Source organism: Artemia sp. Qi Xiang Cuo, chromosome 1 (genome assembly GCF_049724085.1).
Source record: "Artemia sp. Qi Xiang Cuo chromosome 1, ASM4972408v1, whole genome shotgun sequence".
NCBI lineage: Eukaryota > Metazoa > Arthropoda > Branchiopoda > Anostraca > Artemiidae > Artemia > Artemia sp. Qi Xiang Cuo.
The window spans coordinates 87,075,508-87,098,121 of NC_142794.1; the positions used below are offsets into that span (position 1 = coordinate 87,075,508).

Below are 22,614 nucleotides of genomic sequence, written 5' to 3' on the forward strand. Positions count from 1 at the left end.
AAGAGTCCTGTCGTTCTGATGCCTACCAAAGAAGATCATATGATTGTTAACGTGATGCTTCTTCTAAAAACCAGCTGAAATTATGTTAAATTGTGCGGCAGTTGATCAACTATCTTTAGTTGTCAAAGGCAAACAAACTGGAGAAGAAGGATCAAAGACCATGGAAAGCTGTGCCAACGACAAGAAAAGAACAGCTGATGCTTGGATGAACCTGGTACTTGCCAATGGTCCACGAGTAAATTTCTAAAGAATTATTTCTGTTGATGGAGGGGTTGTCAATGGATCATTGGGTTATCTATGTTGCTTTAAATTGCTACCAACTAATGAAATAGGTGGTGCCCCTTTCGACTTTGACCGAAATTCTGGCTGCAATCTCCCGAGAAACCGTGCTCTTTGATGCATTGAGGTAAGTATATTATACCAAAAAATAATGTCAACTTCAACTCGCCTTTGTCATTACAATACACAAGTGACAAGGATTGATTCTGCAATGTGCAAGTGATGACGCAGGGGTCTATTGTTTTGGTCTAGGTATTGTCTATTCCGCTCTGACACGCGCAACTACTAATGCATTTCTATATCTAGTAGAAGTCAATCTGAAGAAGATTTTGCCCAATATGGATACACTATCGGAGTATGACCGCCAGAGAAAAACGTCTGGTCAAAATCCTTCATCATTCCAAGTTCCGGTGAAAGGGTAAAAACTAGAATAGCCAAGATGCAGAAAGTTTCAGATGAAAAGCATTTGGAAGAACTGGAGCCTTTATTTGTGGGGAGGGAACAATTTTGTTGTTTTTCCATGTTCTTCAATAAAAATACCATGGAAATAATAAAATATGGTATTATTCTAAATCTAGGAGAGGGGATCTAAGTATTTTTGATTACCCACCATAAATCAAAAATTTAGTATTGTCAAATAATAATCCGATCTAACTGTCTTGGGCTATAATGAGACAAAAATTAAGATAGACTGTTCGCGTTTTATCAATGAAGGATGATAGTTTGCTAAATACTGCGTTTTTCAATAAAAGACGATTGCTCAACAAAAAGCAGGGCGTCCACGAACGGGATTCACCCTTTCGCTCTTCTTTATAGTACCAAGTTTATTAAAAATGAAATCGAATTCTCCATTTGGTTAAACAGAACCTTACACAACCAGATATAATTATGTAAAATAGTTTATTTACATATTTGCTTCAAAATCGAGGAGGATATATAGTACATATATGAAATTACAAAAAAAAACTTGAATAAATAAAACGAAACATTAATTTATAGTAGAATATGACTAAATAAAATGTTTAAAAAAGAAAAATATCAAACATTAATTAAATTCAGGAAAAAAGGGAAGAAGTTGTGCATAAAGATAATATTTTCAAACTAATGATAAAAATAAGTATTTAATTTGGTTGATAATTTGATAATAACTAGGTTGTTGTTAGCGAACCACATAAGATCAGTGAATTATTAGAATATGTCTAGAAAATTTCCACTTCTGATTTCAACTCAGCTGGTGCATTATCTTTTTTATCACGATATTCCCTAATGGCTTCCAATGCCTGTTGCTTATTAAACATCCAAATTTGATTATCTCTTATGAAAAACAATATCATATGTGAGATAATGATTTTGAACAGTAAGCCCTGAGAAATAAATGTTTTAATATTAGCTTTCTCAAAAATCCAACTTAACGAATGTCAAATTAAGAGGGATATACCTTCTAGGAAGGTGTCCCAAACAGTAGCCAATTTTTCTTATTTTCTGCCGAATGTAACTTCAATTATTTGAGGCAGAAATCTTCTTCAGTTGCCATAGTGTGCTCCATCTGAGGTACAACAAAAACATGAATAAGCGGTTGTCTGAAGGCAAAGTAATTCATCACAAGTCCACTGTGCCCTATATATAAGATGAGACAATAGATGTCAATCGCTTGTACTCAGGATTTGCTACAGGACGAAAACATTTCATAACATTTAAATGCATAAAATCGGTACTTTTTAGTAGCTTTTAATCACAGTAGACAGAATATATCAGTAAGCTTATCGCAGATCATTTCTGGTCTTCGTGAACAAAAAGCTCCTCCCACTTATTTCTACCTTAGCCTGTTTAGCCTGTTTCTGCATTAGCTTTATTTCTGTTTGTTTCAATGCACTTTCATGGAAATAGTCGGAAACAGACTAACCTGTCTAGCAATTCTAACATGTTTATATCTGCCAAAACGTTTTCCGGAGCACTCGCACCCCGGTCCGGGTTTTTATAATGGGTGAGATAGAGAATGATCATACTGAATAATATATGAACTGTGCTTTTAATAGAAAAATTTGAACCAAAGTCCAGGGAAGATTAATCATGGTCGCAGCGTCAGATGAAAACTGATTAAGAACGAATTATAGTCCATAGTAACCGAAAATTTAAACTACTACTACTACTAACAACAACTCACCGCAGCACAAGCCGCCTGAGGCCAACACAGCTACGCACGCTCCTCCTCCACCCCAATCTATTCAAAGCCTCCCTTTTTACACCCGCCGATGAAGTTCCCATTTCCTTTAAATCTTTCTTTATGAAGTCCTCCCATCCCAGACGAGGACGACCTGCTATCCGTTTAGCCCTAGACGGTTGGCCGAAAATTTAAACGCTCACTCGTAAAAACAATTGACGAGTGAGGAAGAACCGTCAGTGAAGCTGATTCAGGATCTTTTATTTGTGGGAATTTCGAAAAATAACCTGAAATGCCTCGAAAAGGGTTTCGAGTCGAAATGAAAACTTCATCTTTGGAATCCACATAGCCCAAAACCTCAAATCTCAGAATTACAGTTTCCCATCTTGAGCGACAAGAAAAATCACTTTTTTGTATTGGAAGCGGTGATGTGTTTCCTTTTTCTTTTCTTGTTTTTTCTTTTTTCTTTGCGTTATTGGGGCACTGCAACTTCATCGAGAAATGTGTAGTACACATGTGCGATATTGATAAATAACTTAATTGAACTATCATCTCTTATTAATAGACAACGTAACGGAATTATCAAAATTATTCTTCACTTTCAAATTCTGGAACAATTATGAAAAGAGTAACGAACGCATCAAACAAAGTAACTAGAAAACGGAAAGAAAGTACAAAATCATCACAACGAAACAAAGAGGAAGGAGCAAAGGAACAAACTCAGGACATAAGATGAGAACGAAAACAGGAAATAATGTAGGAACAAAAGTGTGAAGGAATACAGCAATAATGCAAACAAATAAAAGCATCAGAGAAAATTGGTACAATTGTTAATATCATCGTTCTTCTCTAGGCTCCAGCTTAGATTAAGCTCAATTTGAAATATTTTAAAATGAAAGGGTGATGTAAAGACCGATCTGGCCTGTATATACTAGTCCAGCCCCCCCCCCCCCCCCTGCCTAGTAACTCTGTGTAGAAGGGTGATTGTAGAAACCTGGGACAGTGAAATTTTGAAAATATTGGTACTTTTTTAAGAGTCAAATGCGATTGGGTTAAATTCACCCAGAAAGGTCAGTCTGTTTTTCTGTCATTAAAATATACAACATGTTATGGCGAACATGCGTTGTGAAAAATTTATAAGTTGTAAATTCGTAAAAGTGTTCATGATGTTGGGGGCCCTATATGCAAAGAACGATCGTGGGAAAGAAATCTTTAGGAAAATACATAGGATTACGAGGACGAAGCGAAACAGGAAGGGATGAGCACAGTTACAAATACATAGACAAGTACAGTAAAGAAACAGAAACACGGGAAAAAGAAGCAAAGGAAAGAAAATAAGATTGTTGAAGGGGACAAACGCAGGGATCTTTCGACGAAATGACGCACTATCAGATGTAAAAATGTTTTAACAAGTTAATAAATGCAAATAAGCAAAAAAAAAATTTGAGAAGTTACAAAAGCTCAAATTTTGAGTTGGAAAAAATTTGTGCTTTTTTAAAAATACTTTGGCGTGGCATATTTACTGCTTCAAAATAATAATAAAATGCATATAAAAAAAATCATAGAGAAAAAAAATGGTCAAATCGATTGATGCAACCCCAGAAAAATGTCCAAAGTTAAATTAAGTATTATTATGAAAAAGGAAATATCTCGCTATTTTTATTGTTATTATTGTATGTGTAATTGTTTCAATACTGGGATGCTTGTTCATGTGTCGTTCATTATGAATCGCGTAGCTCTTTACTTTAGTGTTTATGGTGAAATATCTTCGAACATTTACTGAATTTTTCCGTGTATTTTCATTGGCATTGGCAATGGAAATTTTTAAATCAGTTTTTTCGTTTTCTACCAAAAGGATGGAACGGAACGAAGATCATCTTTCTTGAACATAGCGTTGGAGGTGGCCAAATCACAAGCTTTAATTAAATTTCACTCTGGCGGTTGTATTTCCTGTCACTAAGTGAAAAAATGTTTTTCTGGACGAATATTCGGTTCGTTTCTGTTTCATCTTAAAGTTGTAAATTTAGTTTTCGTTTTGCCTAAACTTTGTTTAAAATAAAGAAGAGCTGCCTGTTTTTGGATATACTATGGAATCTATAGTATTAATTCTGTTTTCTTTTTCTTTTTTTTATTCTTTGGATTTTTTTTTAAAGGAACTATTTTTTTCAGTTTTAGTATATTCGCCTAGTGGTCAAAACTACGTCACTTGGTCGTTTCCTATTCTCGAAACTTGCCATCTTTGTCATAACATAGCTTTAAAATGAGGGCAGCTGGGGGAAGGGGTCAGAAGGAATGTTCTGCAGTGTCTCGGCTTCAGGCGGGTAGTCTCTGCAGCAAGTTCATCATAGTAGCATTGTTGTTCAATAATTTTTAGATGAGCTGCTGAATCATAGTCATTTATGTACAACTTTCATCAAAGATTTAGTTTAGTAATAACCTACAATTATTTTTTGCTTTTCTAAAAATTAATATTCATATTTTAGGGCTCTTGCCAAAGCTGCCCCATTTCTGGAAAATGTTGACTATTACACTGGAAACGCAGAGGAAGACTATGAAACTACAGAGGCTGTACGAGATATGCTCAACATTGTCAAGTAAGTTGAATATAAACAAAAAATATTTTACAGAAGTAGATTAAACTTTTTTCAAGTTTCGTGTGCTCACCTTCTAAAAATTAAAATCAATACTTAATGGTCATAGAAACTTGGGAAATGCTTCCTTTGATTGCAAGTTCTGACTCCTAGTGCTTTCTTGAATAGTAGACGTAAATCAAGGGCGCCCTATCATCCTTGATTTACGTCCCACTCGCCCTCAGTTCCCGGCATATATTCAAAAATATGTTTCTGGGGCTGAGGTCATATGTAAATCCCCCCCTCTAGACACAAATTCTTATACTTAAATGAATAGGCTGTCTGTGATATTCTCAACTTTATTGAGTCGGTTATGTGTAATATTTAGTACGGTAGTAGTTTAAGCTCCTTTTTTTCAGGTAGTGTGTTTCTATGATAGTTTCTGAAGTGTATTTTAGAATGAACTTGAGCCAAACTAACATCTAAAAATTGTGTAGCATCCAAATTTTTTCCCTTTTTACTATTTACCCTAACTTCTATTGAATATGCTTGTAATTGTATCATGATTCTGGTATCCAACGCAGTCTAATAAAGAAGAAATCCTAACCCATAGTAACCGAAAATTAAAAAACTAGTTTTAAAGAAAGTGCCTTCAGAAATGCGCTGATTCAGAAATGGTAACTATTATTTTGATTAATCTTAATGGTAAAAGTGTGTTGTGAATCACCACATTGAATCACCTATTGGAATCACCACAGCCAAAAACTCCATTTGGGAGAATTTGAGTTCCTGATCTTGAGCAACAAGGAAAATCAACGAGGAATGTCTTCCTTTCTTAACTTAATCAAAAGAAGCCATGTGTATCAAGGTAGGTAAAATGATATATTTGTGATATCTCATGGATAACTAAAGCTATTAAGTTAAGACTTTCAGGAGGATATCAAAAGAAACTATGAGCATCCAGACAGTAAAAGGGAGCGTGTGAAATATCTTGGGAATGGCTTGGGGTTCAAGATGAAATTTGATATAATATTGAGTTAATCAAGGAGGCACACTTGTGCCTCTATAAAGAGGCGACCCACCACAATTTTAAGCGATTTCAGGTCCTAGAGGTCGCAGAGAGACGGCGGTAATTGCATTTTGTAGCCCAAGCTCAAACTAAGAAACTTGCAAAATTTCATCCTCCTCCGACTTCATCTTCAAGGGGTAAACTGGGCCGGAAGTTTCGACCCTCCCACCACAGCCCCCCGTTAACGTTGTCCGATTGGGCTGAAATTTAGAGGTTAAGCTTTCCTAGGGCCCGGGAGCTTATCCTCGAAATTTCAGCTCAATCCGATCACTCCTTCCCTGTTTTCAAAAAAACAAATATAGCCACTTAAAATTCATCATTTCTTTTTTTTTTCTTAGCAACGCCTACAGGCCACAGTTGGCAACTGATCCGGGTGAATGAGGACTCATTCGAAGCAGAATTTGACCTGTGAGGGCCTTTTGATATTTTCAGACCGAAAAAATTATCCCCCAAATTTACATTTACGAAAAACCTCGTTTTCCTATAATAGCCCATGTTAATTTTTCCCACCACAACCCCCCTTTAACGTTGTCTGATCGGGCTGAAACTTAGAGGATAAGCTTTCCTGGGGCCTGGGAGCTTATCCCAGGCCCCGGAAATTATACGGAAATTATTCCGTATATGAAAGGGGCTGTGCCCTCCTCAACGCCTCGCTCTTTACCCTAAAGTTATTATTGTTTAAAAAAAAGAGTTGTGAGAAAGTCAAACTTTAGCGTAAAGAGCGAGGCGTTGAGGAGGGCACAGCCCCTTTCATATACGGACTAATTTCTGTTCTTTTTAAGATTTAATGTCGCTCCTTACTTTCAGTTTAAAGAATTTTTTTTTATTTAAAGGCTGCGAAAGCGGGGGGTTTGGGAGGCGGCAGTCCCCCAACTTTGCCTCCTAATTCCTGTACGTTTTAAGGTTCGACCTTGTAACTCAGCCTCTTAAACTCTTTAGAAAACGTAGTTTTTTTCAAATAATATAGCTTAGGACCAATCGTTTTAAAAGCTTAAAACATAAAAATGTGCATGTTGATATCTGACAGGCTCAGTTCCTTGTTTTGAAGCCTTGGACATTTATCATTGTGTAGAAAAATTAAATTATTGTCTCCTGTAAAACTGTCAAAAAATAGTGTTTGAGAACAGCCTTATTGGAAGAGTAAGGTAGAATATCCAAGTTTCAATAGTTTTACCAGAAATAAAATAAGGATACCTCAAACATTCTGACTAAATGCAGATCATTTTTGAATGTAGAGTGAATTTTGGGATTTTGCATCATTAAATTATAATTGTCGTAAAAGTCTTTCTTGATAGCAAATCTTTTAATAGGACGTTCTTAAGTTAAAAATGGGAAAAAGGAAAGTTTTACTGGACATGTGTCATGTTTTTGAAAGTCACTAAGGACAACCAAGCAGAGCTTGGCGATGTGTTTATTAATGGAATGATAGCTAATTTTGTATTCCATTTATTGATCTAGGCACAATTACTCTTAAATCTATGGCTAACAGGTAAATCAATAAGAAGGCTTGGGAAACAAGTGTAAGTCATGGGACTAATACCGACGTTTCAGCGTAACCAACACAGTTCTCTATAAAAGGGAAGTTTTCTGTGTTCTCATGATTGTAATACAACACATTTATGAAGGGTTTTAGAGTTCTTGGTGGAACAACCCGGGACGTGTATTTAATTTGTCATTTCTTTCACGATCAACCAGCTAGAAGTGAAGGCATTCAAGCCTGCTGAAAATTAGAATATTGACAACTTACCAAGAACAAAATTAACGTTTTTATTTTAATGAAAATAAAGGGCAGTGCGGCTGTCCTCGGCTAAAACCCAAAATATGGATTATTCTTCGAATTTTCGAGAGAATAATAAAATACTGTTTTTTTTTTGGTTTTGGAGCGGGTAAAATTGTTTTAGATAATAGAGTTTCATCAGTAGGTTTTCCGAAGTTAGATTTCTTCCTGTCCTTGCTGCCCCTTTTTGCTGGAGGTAAATACAGAGTTTTGTAATTCTAGTGCGTCCGCACTAGGAAAACGAGGAAATCGGATTTTACCCTTGTACAACATAGATTGCGCCTCACAAAGTATTGTAATTAGAAAAATTGTAACTGGGGAATGTTTATCTTTAACACAACATTGGATTTTCGTTGCTGATTTTATGTAGAAGCTTCTAACAGAGGACAACCAAACGGTAAAACTTAAAGCCAACACAAATTGTACCATGTAAAAGGGGTCTGATACACCTTTACTACTATTCTGTCACTATTTTTGTTTTTCATTTTCTTTAGTTTTGTTAGAAAAGAGTGAGGTGAAATTTTTACTTTGTGTCTTAATAAAATAACTGACTAATAAAACAAATGTTTTTTTTTTTAAATTCATCACTTAAAAGAATTCGAATCAAGTGACTGCAGTTATTCGCGAACACTCATTTCGTCTAAAGTACCCTAACTGGTTAATTGAAGTTACCGGCACTGAGAGATGCATCTATGCAATTCCACTTTACTTCGATTTTAGTTTAAAAGCATTTAGTGCAAAATTCTAGGGGATCATCATTTTTTTTTTTACTAGATCTTCTTCTATCACTTAAGTAAACCAAATCTTCCCTCATATGATAAGGTTTACTCCTATGACTTCTTTGTCAGAAGTCGTCGATGATCCATTTTGATTAGTCCGTGCCTTGGCAGGAGTGAGGTCAATAAGGAAAGATAAAGGGTTTAGTTGGGTTTGAACGAGCCCTGCTGTGCTTCTCCGTTTGGTTACGCTTTGCCTGAGAAGCCTTGATATAAAAAAAAATATACCCACTACCTATGAGCGTTCTTTGTGTGCACGGTTGAAATTTCTGCTGGGATGGATGGCAGCATCAGCAATGGAGCACTCATAGGTGTGGAATTACACACAGAAGCTTTTTTGGGCATTCTACGTTTTAATCGTGCCAAAAGTACACTGCCTCGAATATCCATGTCCTTTGGGATGGATGGACTAAGGGTATATGTCGTGCAGATTGCTTCGATGAGGTCGTGGGGGTGGAAGATATTTTCAGGACTATAGCCAATATTTTGAATTTTATCAGTGCTGTTCAATGCGTCAATGTTTCCCGGGGAGACATTTTTTTAGATACTGAGGCCTCACAATCCTCGATGAAGATTGGATCATTCAATGCTGAGCAATCTGTCATTACTGCAGGCAATCTGTCCCCTGCTCCAGGGTACAGTGTTTTCCACTTTTGGCAGAACAAATGAATTACAGAATGTACAATAATGTGCTGAGTGAAACGCCTGTGCCGTCTGAGTAGGAGCCCTTAGAAACTGGCAGATTCTCATAAGGCGTTTGAACACCTCAATTAAAGGTTTAAAGAATAGCGAGCTTATAACCTTTGATCTAGCAAACTTCTTCCCATGTAAAAGGGTGGTTTAGTGAGGTTTGGTTTTTACTGCTGATTGAAAGGGGCGCTATAATAAAAGAAAATTGTTTGAATATATTTTTTGCGGTATCGGCTTAATATGATTATCCCTTTAAAGGGCACCGAAAATCAAGAGTGGGGACTTGAAATACTAAAAAACATAATTTTCAGGCATTTTTCAATTTTTCAGCTGCAATGGTTCATTTGAAGCATATTCATTTGGAGGGGTACCCCCCTTCCCCCTACCCAGTCTATGCAGGTATGCATATGAAAATAATTGTTTATTCAACACCCAAACGTTTGCTCAGTAATAAGAGATGTCACACCCTCAGTAACCATGTTTGTTGCTCAATCTGAATGCATTTGTTCAAATCTCCAGAGTTTAAGGATAATTCTTCCATTTATAGATTAACCTGAAGGATGGGAGAACTTGGTATGAAATCCCGAAAAATTATTTCTGGTAATGGTGTAATTACCTTAAAGGGTTGGGGCTCTTTTGAAAAATTTTGATTTTCAGGGAATCCCCCTTGCCTTGCTCCCTTCTTTAGAAGTTTGCCTATTGATAAAACCCATTTTACGGAAAAGATCTTCGCGAATACTGGAGACATAAAAGGGGGAGCGATGAGGCAAATTTGTGCGGCCTGAAAATCTAAATCAGTATATTACGGCTACCTTTGTTTTGCTAGTCTGCCTTGGTGGTGGATCCCGTTTAAAGTAAGATATTACTGTTGTTTTATCCTTGCAGGGATTTCGAGTATCATTTCAATGAATCAACGATGTTCTCTGGTGGTCAACAAGCTGTGAAACTGAAAGAAGAATTTCGGCTCCACTTTCTCAACGTCAGCAGAATCATGGACTGTGTTGGGTGCCAAAAATGTCGCCTGTGGGGAAAACTTCAGGTAACAGCTTCTATCTGATTTTTTTGGGACTAGGGGAAAAATAGGATAACGTTTATTACTCTTTTTTGGTAGCGGTGTGATTTTTCATGGAGAAAAGCAAATTCCAAAATATTTTTTCTTTTATTCATTTTAATACCACATGAAATAGATATAAAAGCTTGCCTGAGTTTATATTTCGGTGTTTGGTTTGTACTTTTTTCTCTATTTTTGTTCTTTTTATTTGTGTATGGCCTTAAAACGATAAAATTAAGAACATTCACTTGTATTTTGTGTTTTAACTGGCTTGAGGTGAACAAACAAAAGAATATGCCCTTAAAATGTTCAAATTGTTCACATGTCAGAAATGTCTTTTTTTATAAATGGAAACAACAAAAGGAGGTCATCTCTCAATTGGATCTTGATCTTTACAGAATAATCAGACAGGAATGATAATCAAGTTTTAAATTCATTTTTTTCTTTTTAAGAATTGCTGTTGTAGACTATATCCTGTCTATTTTTTTAGTAGAATTTTCTGATAATACATAATTTGTATTACTTGGTTCTGTACCTTACACATTTGGCCGATTTCTGCTCAAGAGGAACGGGGGAACTTTTTCAAAAGGACAAAACAAGCGACTCGTATATGTTTAAAAAAGAAGCAAAAATAAAAGCCTATGGAATTCCTTGGGCCAAGGGAATGCCAATGGAAGAAAAATGTAGAAACTACAGCCTCGCTCCAGAATGATGCCCAGAGGAAGGACAGTGGGCGTTATAAGTGGGGTGTGGGGGGAAGGTTGTTGGCTTTTCTTTGTGGTAGATTTGGTTCGTTTTAGGCTCGATTTTATTTTCCAATTTGATATCTGTTCTTTTTAGGTTTCATTTATTTATCCATAGTAATATCTGTTATTTTTTAGTTCAACGAGATTATTTATTTCATTTTTGCTCATATTAGGTTTCACTTACTCATCCGTAGTAATATATGTTATTTTTAACCGTTTTAGGTTTTATTTACTTGTAATTTGTGCTCGTTATAGTAATACATATTTGTTTGAAATCAGACCTATTTTATTACTTTTTTTTGCTCGTTTCGGGTTTTAGCATTGCTCTTTACTTTCATTTGAAAATTTAGCTTTAGAAAATATTTTTTAATGCTAAAAAAATAATGAATCGCTTTCCTTCAATATTTCTCCCTTTTTTCCAGACCCAAGGATTGGGAACAGAATTGAAAATATTGTTTTCTGGGGATTTCGACAGCCCTGATCCCACTGTTTTCGATTTGCGAAGCATGAGACGAACTCACTTCAAGTTAACCAGAAACGAGGTTGTAGCCCTGTTTAATGCATTTGGTCGCCTCTCGGATAGTATACAAGCGTTAGAAGTGTTTAGAAAGTTGGCTGTTTCATAGTTCTTTAAATGTCCTTATTTTGCATATTTGAAATACCTAAGGCTTATTTTTCATTACGTATTACCAGGGAAAACTTCAAATTAAAACTTGTATTTAAAAACAAGGAAAAATTGTGTTTTCACTGGTTGCTGTTACTCTGTAAACGAACAATAAAAACAGGGCTGAGTGATTTGTAGCACAGGTCATTCTAACTAATAAGATTATTGATTCTGCCAATTTTGTGTTAGAAAAAAAGTTTGTTTTCTGTTTCTGTTGTCTGAAAAAAGTTTTGTGTTTCTGATTATTTTCAATTCAAGAATATCCTTGCTAACTGGTATTGCTCGAGTCAAGTTCAAATTCTTTTAATTTTCAAACTAACTTCACTCACTATAACACTGTAATACACTGTAGAATCGAAAAGAAGAATATTTAAAGAGGGTGCCTACTAAGTTACTTATACTCGAAAACCGGCACCCTTAAAAGAAAAAATAAACAATATTAAAAAAATAATGAAAAATAAATAATAATAAACAATAAAAATACACATTATAAAATGTGCCATTGTTGAGTCCGGCACAACAATACGGATTAATTCATTTGCTTGTTTTTTTTTTCCCTAACCTCTGCTTTGAATCAACTGTCTCCATTGGTTTTGTGTAGTCTTTTGAATCAACTATCAAACCTCTGCTTTGATACCACAGATGAAAAGAACTGTACAAAATCAGGTTGCCTCTATTGTTTGCTATAAAACACAAAACTTTCCGGATTTACAAAAATATTTGAAATTGACGTCTTGCTAAACACGAGCGTGAACTGTGAATATACCCTTGGAATATGTGTAAAATGGCTAGCAAATGAGGCTTTCATTGTTTGCAAGTTTGTGTCGTATTTCTGGTAACTTTGCCAGAAACACTGGTTGTAAATCACGAGTTTGTTTGTTTGTTTTGCTGCCGTGTGAATGAATGAATGTTTTTTTTAATTTATTATTTCATTTATTTAGTTCATGAAATTATATTTATGGAATTATATTTAAAAAATTTATTTCAAGCTCAAATTGTTCAATTTGCGTTCTCGTCAAACAAGTAAAAATAAAAATGAGACGGTCAATGACCTCATGAATGCTGTCAAACTGTACACTTGTCAGTCCAGTATTCAGGCAAAATACTAAAATTTGGGTGAAATTCATGTCTTGTAACGTGGTGTCTTTTGAGTTAAGGCGGTTTAATGGAAACTACTGCAGATTTAGCAAATGATAATAATGCTAGGTATGATAATAATTAGAATGATAATTAAAGGCAGTATTATCTGTTAGAATGGTTTGTGTTCCGTCTTTATTAGCAAAAATGTTCCAAGTCACTTTTATCGCGAACAGAGTTGCTCCTAGAACCAAATGTACATTGTCATAATGAATAAAGTATTTTCATCAAATGAGCATTATCAGTTATGGTAGTTATTGGTATTAATTTTTTTCGATTACCTATGATGCAAATGTCAATGTTCCCAAATATGAAATAATATACGTGGGGGGTTGAGCCTTCGTCCAGTTTTATCCCTTTTTTCTTTTTATTATAATGCTTTATTCTTGACAAATAATAGGTCATTTAAATTTCTCCGTGAAATCGCTAAATGTGACTTTGTGTGTTTTTGCTTAATGGCGAGGTAGTTGGGTATCGACTAGAATAAATTATAAATTTATTTATCTAAAATTTTTATTTTTAACAAAATTATTTTTGAATTGTTTTTGAGCTGAACCTCAATGTAAAACGTGTTGTTTAAAAACGGAAAATGAATATGCGTAATCTTCCAAACTAAAAACCCCAAATCTGAAAAAATGTATTCTGTTTACCTAATAATGTGTGCGCGTCTTGCATTATAGGGTTCTAGATAACTATCTTGTGTTTTAGTGAAACATAAAAGCACAGAGGCGGTGCCCTGAAGGAGGCGGGATATGATCACCTTGAAATGTAAAGAAAACACATAAAATACGCCCTTTTGAAATTTTTTAAGAATTATGCTCTTCCTCTGAAATTTCTGCCCATGTTTTTTATGTTTTGGTTACCATTATAATGGTAAATTTTTAGCAAATAATTATTTGACTATTTATTTTGAAAAGTATCCTAAAGCTTAAGTTTAATCTTAGGTTTATCATAGACGCTTTTTATTATTATAAAAAACCTCCCCTTTAGAACATTGGGTTTTTTGGCCGCCAATAACGGGGTTGGGCTCCCGGTGAACGGAACAAATCAGGCCCTCTATTTTTTTTTTTATTTTTTTTTTTTTTTTTAGGATGCCAAAGTCGTGGTGGGTCTTTAGGAACCCAAAAAATGGTTTGGTACCACTTTTTAATAAAAATAAACTTTCCACTTTTTTTTTTTTTTTTATACACAAAAAAATTTATAAAAAAAACAAAAAAAAAAAAAAAAAAATAAAAAAATAAAAAAAATTGATTATGAACACAAATTTCTAAGAAAAACATGTATATTCCAGACAATTTTAAAGTTTCATAAACATAACTCTTCGTTCAACACTGTCGAAACCGAAACGCCATCTCACTTTTTAATCTTAGTTTTAACAGTTTTCAAAGTAGCTTTCATACGAGGTGACCCAGTGTTTTACAACCAGCGTTTCCATCTAATCTGGGTTGAAATCCCGTGATTAGTTATTTCAACTTCGTAGTTGGTTCCAGCAGGATTTCCCGAGGATTTCAAAACCGGTTTTCGGAATCCTCACAGAGTTCCTTCTATCTTTACTTTTTACTTTTAAGATTTACAGGTGTATAAACACAATTCATTAAGTATTTTAAAAGGTCGGATATTTTTCGTTTCAAAGTTTATTTCAAATTCCTTTTATAATTCAATTTTAATATCGGCTATGGGTAGCCATTTGCACCGATTAAAACGACGAGAGTTGCGCATCCATTTTAACTCTGACCAAAAACTGACTGACAAAAACTTAACCAAAGGGATATTGCTCATATTTGTATCTTCAAGTTCATTCAGTATTGGCTTAGTTGTCAAAGGTTCATTCTTCTTTTCAACTTCCTGTAGGAAAACATTTGCAGGAATTTGTGGTTTCTCCACTGAAAGTCTTACAGTTTCTGAATCATTGTTATAATCCGCTTCCCAGATGATACCCTGGTCTTTTTCAAAAGAATGCATGAATTCCTCAAACTTGGCCTCTTGATATTGGTTAACAAACCCCTCAGTCCGCAAAAGAAGATAATACGTTTGTGTCATCTCTAACGCATTTAATATGTGTTCGTGATCTTCAGCCCCCAATTGTTCCTGAAGTTTTAGCCATTTCCTAAGGTGTTTGACCTTCTCATGGTACTTAGTAAGGCAAGACTTCAAATTGAGAAGTTTGGAAAATGGCATTATTTCTTCAGGCCATTTGTCACCGAAGTTTGTAGTCATCTTTTGCTTATACTTCTGTAATGATGACTGGATTGAGCTCAAACGCTTTTTTCCGTCCTCTATGCTAACTTCTAGGCCCTCAATCTTACGAACTTGCATAGATTCAAGTTTCTCCGATGTTTTCGCAACTTTACCAAGTTGGGTATTAACAGTAAACTTCATGCATCTCTTAATCCATTTTTGTCTGCTCTGCATTCGATAGTTGATATCTTTCTCAGAAGACTGTATTTTCAAAATATTTAGTCTTGCGTCCACTAGAGCATCACTTAAATGCTTTAGGGACTTTTTACACGTTCTATATCTTCTTTAGTTATCAGTTCTTTTTCCTCTTTTGACACAATTTTAGTTAGATTCACCTCACCTGATTCAAACTTTTTAATCTTTAGAATGAACTCTTTATTAGTGGCTCTCAAAGATGCCACTTTTTCCTCAAGTTGAAATATTTTGATGTCAGCTGGTGACAGAAGTTTTTTTACGAGCTTTATCTTCTTCTCTCTGTCGGCATATTTCAACGTGTTATACGTGTCTTCAAACTGGTTGGACGTGGGCGATACGGCAGCGATCATTACGGTGTTGCAGTTTCCACCAATGCTATCTTTCAGAATTCGAGTTAACTTCGAGTCTCAGAATGGGATATGCGTCTTTCCTTCGGCCAAACCACTAATGCAATTACCAAGAGCTAATAAGGATTTGCTAATATTCATTCTTTCTTTGAGGCGAGCACCACTGTGTCCAGTTGCCGACCCTCTCTCGGAGCCACCAAGACCAATGAGCGATAGTTTAGAAACAGATATAATTGATTTTCTCTTTGGATCCCGTTGATTCAGCCATACCTGAAAAAATGCATTTGATCTCAAGGATTCTTTGTTCACATCTGTAGGATGCTGGGTCCTTCTCTCGTTGACACTGCGAAGTAGTTCAAGCAATTTTTCAGTGCTCTGAGGTTTCTTTAAACTCAATCCTTGTATTTTTACTCCAGCCGTTGAATCTTCACAGAGAATCAATGGTTCTTCTCGTACTAAGAGATCTTTAACTAATTCATTATAAATTTCTAGATAGTAAAATGCTATGTCATAATTTTTTATTTATTTCAAAGATTCCATTTTTCCCAAATATTAGTTACGGTAAGGTAGACAATACCAGGACATGTTTCTGGGCCCAGCATTGTCAATGTTTTTCCAGCTAATGTTACCCCGTAGGCGAAAACCGAGCAATTGTACCCATCAAGAACTGTTTGAACAAGAGGTTTGATTGAAGCCTCAAATTCTTATAAATTTGTCGAATCCTCGGAAAATAAAGGAAAAAACACAAAATTTGCAGGTCTTTTCTGTTTTTTATTCAAGTCCCTGAATCCACTTTGTTTTACTCCATGAAAGAAGAACCCTTCTTCTTCTTCATGAGGGTCAAACACAAGTTGAGATTCACTGACAGGTCTAACAACCGATGGAGTCTACTGTTCGTTTCGGGTCATTGGATGTATTAGTACGACTACTTTCATAGCCTCCCTGGCTGTGCGAACAACTGCCTTTACCGGAACTAATGAAGGCGTAGTGGAAGCACCAATCTTAGGTTTGTCACCGCCTGATAATCGTCTGTTCTTTGTAATTCTGGTCATTTTCAACAAGACCTTCTCAAGTCATATTCTCCAAATCCAAGCATGTCCTAGTAATAGTAAAAACTTGGGCAATTATTAATTAGAAAATGAAACTTCGAAGTTAGATTTAACACATCAATTTCAACTGCTATCCCATAGTTTGTTATGATTTATTAATTGTATACATATTTTTAGACACAGTGGAAAAAAGTGTTTTCATTGATGGGTATACTAGTGACAGAGGATGTTTAATATGAAAACATAGACGTGGCCTCAATTTATTTAGGGGCAGGGAAGGCTGATAGCAAGGAGTTTTCTCGGAAAGGGGAGACTAAAAAAGAGACGTAGTTTTACCTCAATGTTTGGCTGTTTTTACTACCTCTTTATTATCACTTAACCTTAATTATGAGGAGTTTATCTGTTGGGCCCTTTTCAATAGACGTCTCTAATTAGGTTGAGCTTACTCGTTTATTACATAAACATTTTGTTAGTCTAGGAAGGATAGAATGTATCTAAATCACAATAATACTTTTATTTCTTCTTCTTGTTTATTAATAAAGATTTTTAAATCAGCAGGGTCACAGAATTCAGAGATATTCGATTAAATAGTTTACGCATAGTTACTGCTGTATATTTTTGTAAAACCAGCGTTGTGTGTAATTTTAGATCTATGTTTATTGTAATGTATTCCATTTATTTAACGGGTGTTTTGTTCTTTGAAATAAATCTTGTTGTTTTTTTTAATGTTTTTAATTTAGATTTTATTATTATAGTTCTATTATTTGAATCTGTTTTTAAGACTTATAATATATGTGATTAAAGACAATTGGAAAATACCAAATTGGACTGGCCACTCTTGCCATCATTTCATATTTATAATTATCTTAAACTGTCAATGTAAAATTATATGCTTTAGTTAAAATATCTCGAAGTAATTTGATTTTTTTTTTTATTATTATTAGAAAAAACGGTACTCCTGTAATAAACGCACTCTTTTATATAGTTTTCTTGCTATGGTTGTATGTTTTGTATGCTATGTTTTGCATGTTTTGTATGTTTGTATTATATGTTTTGTATGGTTGTATGTTTTGTATGCTATGGTTTGTATGTTGTATGGTTGTATGTTTTCTTGATATGATTATTCATTTAATTTCTGTTAGTTTTTGGTTTCATTTATCCTCTAGGATTAATTTCTGGTTGTTTTTAGTTTTAGTTATTTTATGTTTTTATTTTTTACTATATTAAGTTGAAAATAGACTTTTATTTTATTTCAAAAAATTCTTTTTTTGACATTATTTTTTAATTAATTAAATAAAATAGAAAAAAAATAAATGTTTATTATTAATTTACAACTAATATACACAATCAGTCCCAAAAATGATATAATTTTCTACCTGGTGCTGGTGTAGTGGAAGAAGCCCAGCTTTCATAATTTAAATATATGGGGTTTGACCCCGCATGGTGGCAGGAACTTGGTTTCTTAGTTCATGATCTTTAGTTCACTTAATTTTTTTTTCTTATTTCTTATACACCACCGGTTTTGTAATAGTGAGTATTACGCAATTTCCACATTCCTTATTCACAGGCAACTTCTAGTCCAGGTAATCTTTATTTATCATTAAAACCTGGGTACCTGAGATATCTGATAACATGAATCAGAACTTAATGAAATTCATGTCTTTGTAATCATAAAGAGTCGGGTTTTTTTTAATAGATTTTTTAAAAAAATTAAATTTGATTTCGTAGGTCTAAAATATAATAATTACCACCAGAAGGTTACATGAAAAGAATAGTAGATTTATAGCTAAAGTAATTTTATGAACAAGTGTCGGTACTGGTGCATTATGCGAGCACCGCGAATAAATCAAGTTTGGTTAATACTAATGAAGTAAACTAGGATGAATATATAATATTTTAGAATAAAATTTGGGCTATATGTTTGCACATTAGGGGGAGGTGGGGGGGGGGGGGTAAACCATAGCATATATTAAATACGTAGCAAAATCTAACCTAGGTACCGGCCCACCCCTGGTTATGCAACGTTTTTGGTCAGAGTTAAAATGGATGCGCAACTCTCGTCGTTTTCATCTGTGCAAAGGGCTAGCCACAGCCGATAGTAACATTGAATTATAAAATGACATTTAAATAAGAATTGAAAAGTAAAATGTCCGCCCTTTTAAAATACTTAAGGAATGATTTTTATACACCAGTGAATCTTAACAGTAAAAATTAAAGATAACAGTAACTCTGAGAGTAGTCCGACCACTGGTGGTGAAATACTCTGGAAATCGTGAGTGAACCAACGTATAAGTTGAACTAACAAATACGGGCTGTCAACCCCTAGTAGATTTCACGACGCAATCCAGAATAAAATTTATAACAGTAATATTTTAAAATCAACGTTCAAATTTTTAAACTGGAGTGAACGTAGATTTCTCTTTATTTCATTTAGTGATACAATTTTTCGTGGCAAAAAACACTCGTGGTTCTGTTTTTTTTCTTCTTTATATAAAAAATTTTTTTTTTTTAAATAAACTGCTTTATTTTGTGGGGGGGGGACAGGTAAAATAACGCAAAGTTATAAAATGGCAGCGACAAGAAATTTAAAACTTCATTTGAACCGACGTATTAGAAAAAGTATTACACGGGTTTTTAGTTATCTTTTCGAAAATCTCTTAAAAAAGTCACATTTTATTACCCCGTGTTTCATTGATGTGTCTCTCTCTTTTCCTCGGCACTTGTCCAATTGTAGATTAAAAAAAAAAATGGCTCGCTATTTACTAAGGGCTCATTTTCAAGAGGATGAGAGTTCTATCGATCTTTACTATAAATTGACGAAGTTCTTAGTTCAACTCTGCCTTGAGGCATGACCAGAGTTCCACTACCGCCCTCTTGAAAATGAGCCCTAAGTTCCAGCTATGGAAAAGCTGAAGGCTTTTTCTTGTGAGCAAGATATCATTGAAAGAAGTTTTTAATCCTAATCTTTATACAAGATCATGGGCGCCCAGAGGCTGTCTTTTAGGAGGGGGCTGACCTGGTCTAGTCGACACTTCTATTGCTGTATAATAGAAAATATCATAGGTGGGGCATGCGCTCTGCCTAATTTTATCTAGATGTGGGGAAAATTTTTTATTTATTTTTTTTTTTTTACCAGGGCCCTTATTATATAAAGAAATTCATTAAAAACTTAAAAAGAGAACATTCGATTGGAAATTGAGAGGGCTAGTGCCCTTTTTAATAGTCAAACGTGATTGCAGGGCAACCACCGCCAATCATTTCCCCAAATACATCCAAACAAAACTTGGAGACAACCATTTTGTTCAGCGTAAAAAAGCTGCTATAACCGCTTTTGGAGTTGTGTTCCCAAATTCTTCATTATAGGGATATTTCTTTCACTTTTCACAGTCTATCATAAAAAAAGTTAATCGCTGGGCCTGAAGTAAGTGTACGAACATGGCCCAAATTTTAATTATTCCGTCAAAGGTACCTCAGCCTTAGCTTTTGTTTAATTACAAGATATTGAACGTGTTTGATAAACTCTGTGGTAATTTCCCCCAAGATGATAATTGTGATTCTCTCTTGATTTAGTTCAGTGATATCTATGTACGTGGCTTTCAATTGCCACACCGGGGGGTTATATTGCCAAGTTTTTTACTAAGCCTTCTGAGACCTTGCTGAATTGGCATTGAATTTTTTGACTAAAACTACAAACGACATGTTTCCACAAAGTTTCCTTAATGTAATTAATGGTATTCTAAGTTTTATAACAGTGCGTTTTGTAAAAGAGATCGTGGTAAATAAAACTAAGTAAGAAGCAACTCGGCCCAATAGTATCTGAAACTTTAAAAAACCGAGTTTTGATAACAATAGATGTATCAAAAGTATTATATTTTTATGCTGATTGTAAGTATATAAAGTTCATTAAGTTTATTGTTACCCATCAAAAGCCTAACCTGAGAAAATTTGGCTGATTTTCGAAAAAGGGACAAAACACCTCCAAAAAATTCTGTATTCTAAACAAAATTACACCATCAGATTCAGTATATTGGAGAACCTTGTCGTCGAGGTTTCAAGTTCCTGTGTGTTTCATTTTTGACTTGTGTTTTCTTTTTTGGGCAGAAGAAAGATCACGGATACGTTGGTATTTGTTTTTTTTTTTTGCCCCAGGGATAATTGTATTAAATCAACGGCTATAGAAGGTTGTGAGACACTTCATTCGAACGAAGATCAAAAGTTCTAGTGAACTTTCTAAATGACCGAGAAGATTGGAGGGAGCCACCTCCTACTGCCATTGTTCCCCAAAGAAATAAGATCAAAATTCTAGGATAACCATTTAATTCAGCCTAAGTAATATCTATGCTACAATAAACTAATTTGAAGGAACATTTCCGTTTGCCCTGCTCTCACTCGCTGTATAAGTGTCCATTATTAAAACAAATAGGGCAGTGACAAATTTGTCCCAACCCCAGTCCACCTGAATGTGTGTCATATATTACGTGCTGGTCTAAGTGACTTCATTTCTAAATTTTACATTTGATATTTGTTTTATTATTATTATTTGTCTAATATACTTGTATAATTTATTAATCTCTAAATATATTTTTAATATAAAATTAATTATTTTTAAATAAAATATAAATATAACTGATAAAAAAATGTCACAATTCAATGGATTTTAATATTATATAAATCATTAATATTTAAAAAAATTCACTTTAAAAAATCTAAATAAACTATAGTATTTTAATTAATAGTAAACAATACTCCTTGTTTTATAATGAATATATATATATATATTAAATATAAAAAAAAATTTTTGTCGTTTTATATTTATCTTTTATGGCTAAAATCTTAAATTTATTTTAAACTTTTCATTATCAAATTATACTATACTAACTTTACGTATAATTTAATTACATAGATTATAAACACCCGTCTTTGTCAATAATTGTTTTAAAAACAATCATCAGGTACTACCCATCATTTTACTGCCCCCCCCCCGCACAAACACACGCACATATACGACGTACGGTGTATTTGTTATCAATGCTAGGTGCAACTAGGGTCAGTTAAAATGCCTCTTTAGGTTATATATTATTTAAAGCATATCGTTTCTCATGTTGGTTTTTTGGCTTTTCTGATGTGTTTTTTTCCACGTTCTCCTGTATGCTGGTCTATAACTTAAATTTACTCTATTTTTAAAAATAAACATTTGTCAAAGTATTTATTCTAATATTTTTCGTTTCCCATCGAAATTTTAAAATGAACTTTCAGATGATGGGACATGTTTTACAACGTTTAGAAAAATCGGTAGTCTTCTCAAATACAGGACACATGAAAGAAAGACCGCATCGAAATCTCAGAGCCGGTATCGACAAACAGATTTCCACGTCAGGGTGCGAAATTTGAAATTCAGTGAAACATATTTTAAAGTTATTGTTTTGGGGTTTAGGGGACTTAATGGTAGCTAGGTTATGGTATGTTACGTCTTTAATCTATGCCCTTCGTCCCCCCCCTCCCCAATATTCAAATATATAACCTAAATTTTTTAATAAAATATTATATTGTCATCATATTTTTTTTTCTTTAGTTAGCATTAATCAAATTTTTCTTCTCCCATAGGTCCTGTATTTGAGAAGAGTACCGAAAAATCTAATAACGAACCGTAATTAAATGTTATCTGAGAATTACAACCTAAATGAAATTTGTGACCAACTTTGATACTCATTCTTATAATCTCTTTGACAATCCTTATCCAATTACTGCTTCTTGGCTTTTCAGCTAAGATCAAGATGTAGTATCTATTCTTATCAGCTGAACATCTTATATGGTATGTACATGGGGCCCAGAATATTAAACTCATTTTTGGAAACCTGAGGGATG

The 22,614-nt window shown here is 34.3% G+C and overlaps 1 protein-coding gene and 2 pseudogenes across 1 annotated transcript in view; 2 read left to right on the forward strand and 1 right to left on the reverse strand.

Annotated features, from left to right (window-relative positions):
- Ero1L (endoplasmic reticulum oxidoreductin-1-like protein) overlaps positions 1-13,872 on the forward strand; it is a 62,897-nt gene extending 49,025 nt beyond the window's left edge. Inside the window, exons 9-11 of the mRNA XM_089092413.1 lie at positions 4,924-5,034; positions 10,208-10,361; positions 11,542-13,872. Of these exons, the coding sequence (XP_088948539.1) occupies positions 4,924-5,034; positions 10,208-10,361; positions 11,542-11,745 (469 nt within the window). The 3' untranslated portion in view covers positions 11,746-13,872. The remainder of the gene's footprint in view (positions 1-4,923; positions 5,035-10,207; positions 10,362-11,541) is intronic.
- A 698-nt stretch (positions 13,873-14,570) lies between these two features.
- LOC148956871 (kinesin-like protein KIF18A) lies at positions 14,571-17,471 on the reverse strand (annotated as a pseudogene).
- Positions 17,472-22,492: 5,021 nt separating this feature from the next.
- LOC148956872 (U2 spliceosomal RNA) lies at positions 22,493-22,608 on the forward strand (annotated as a pseudogene).
- The last annotated feature ends 6 nt before the right edge of the window (positions 22,609-22,614 follow it).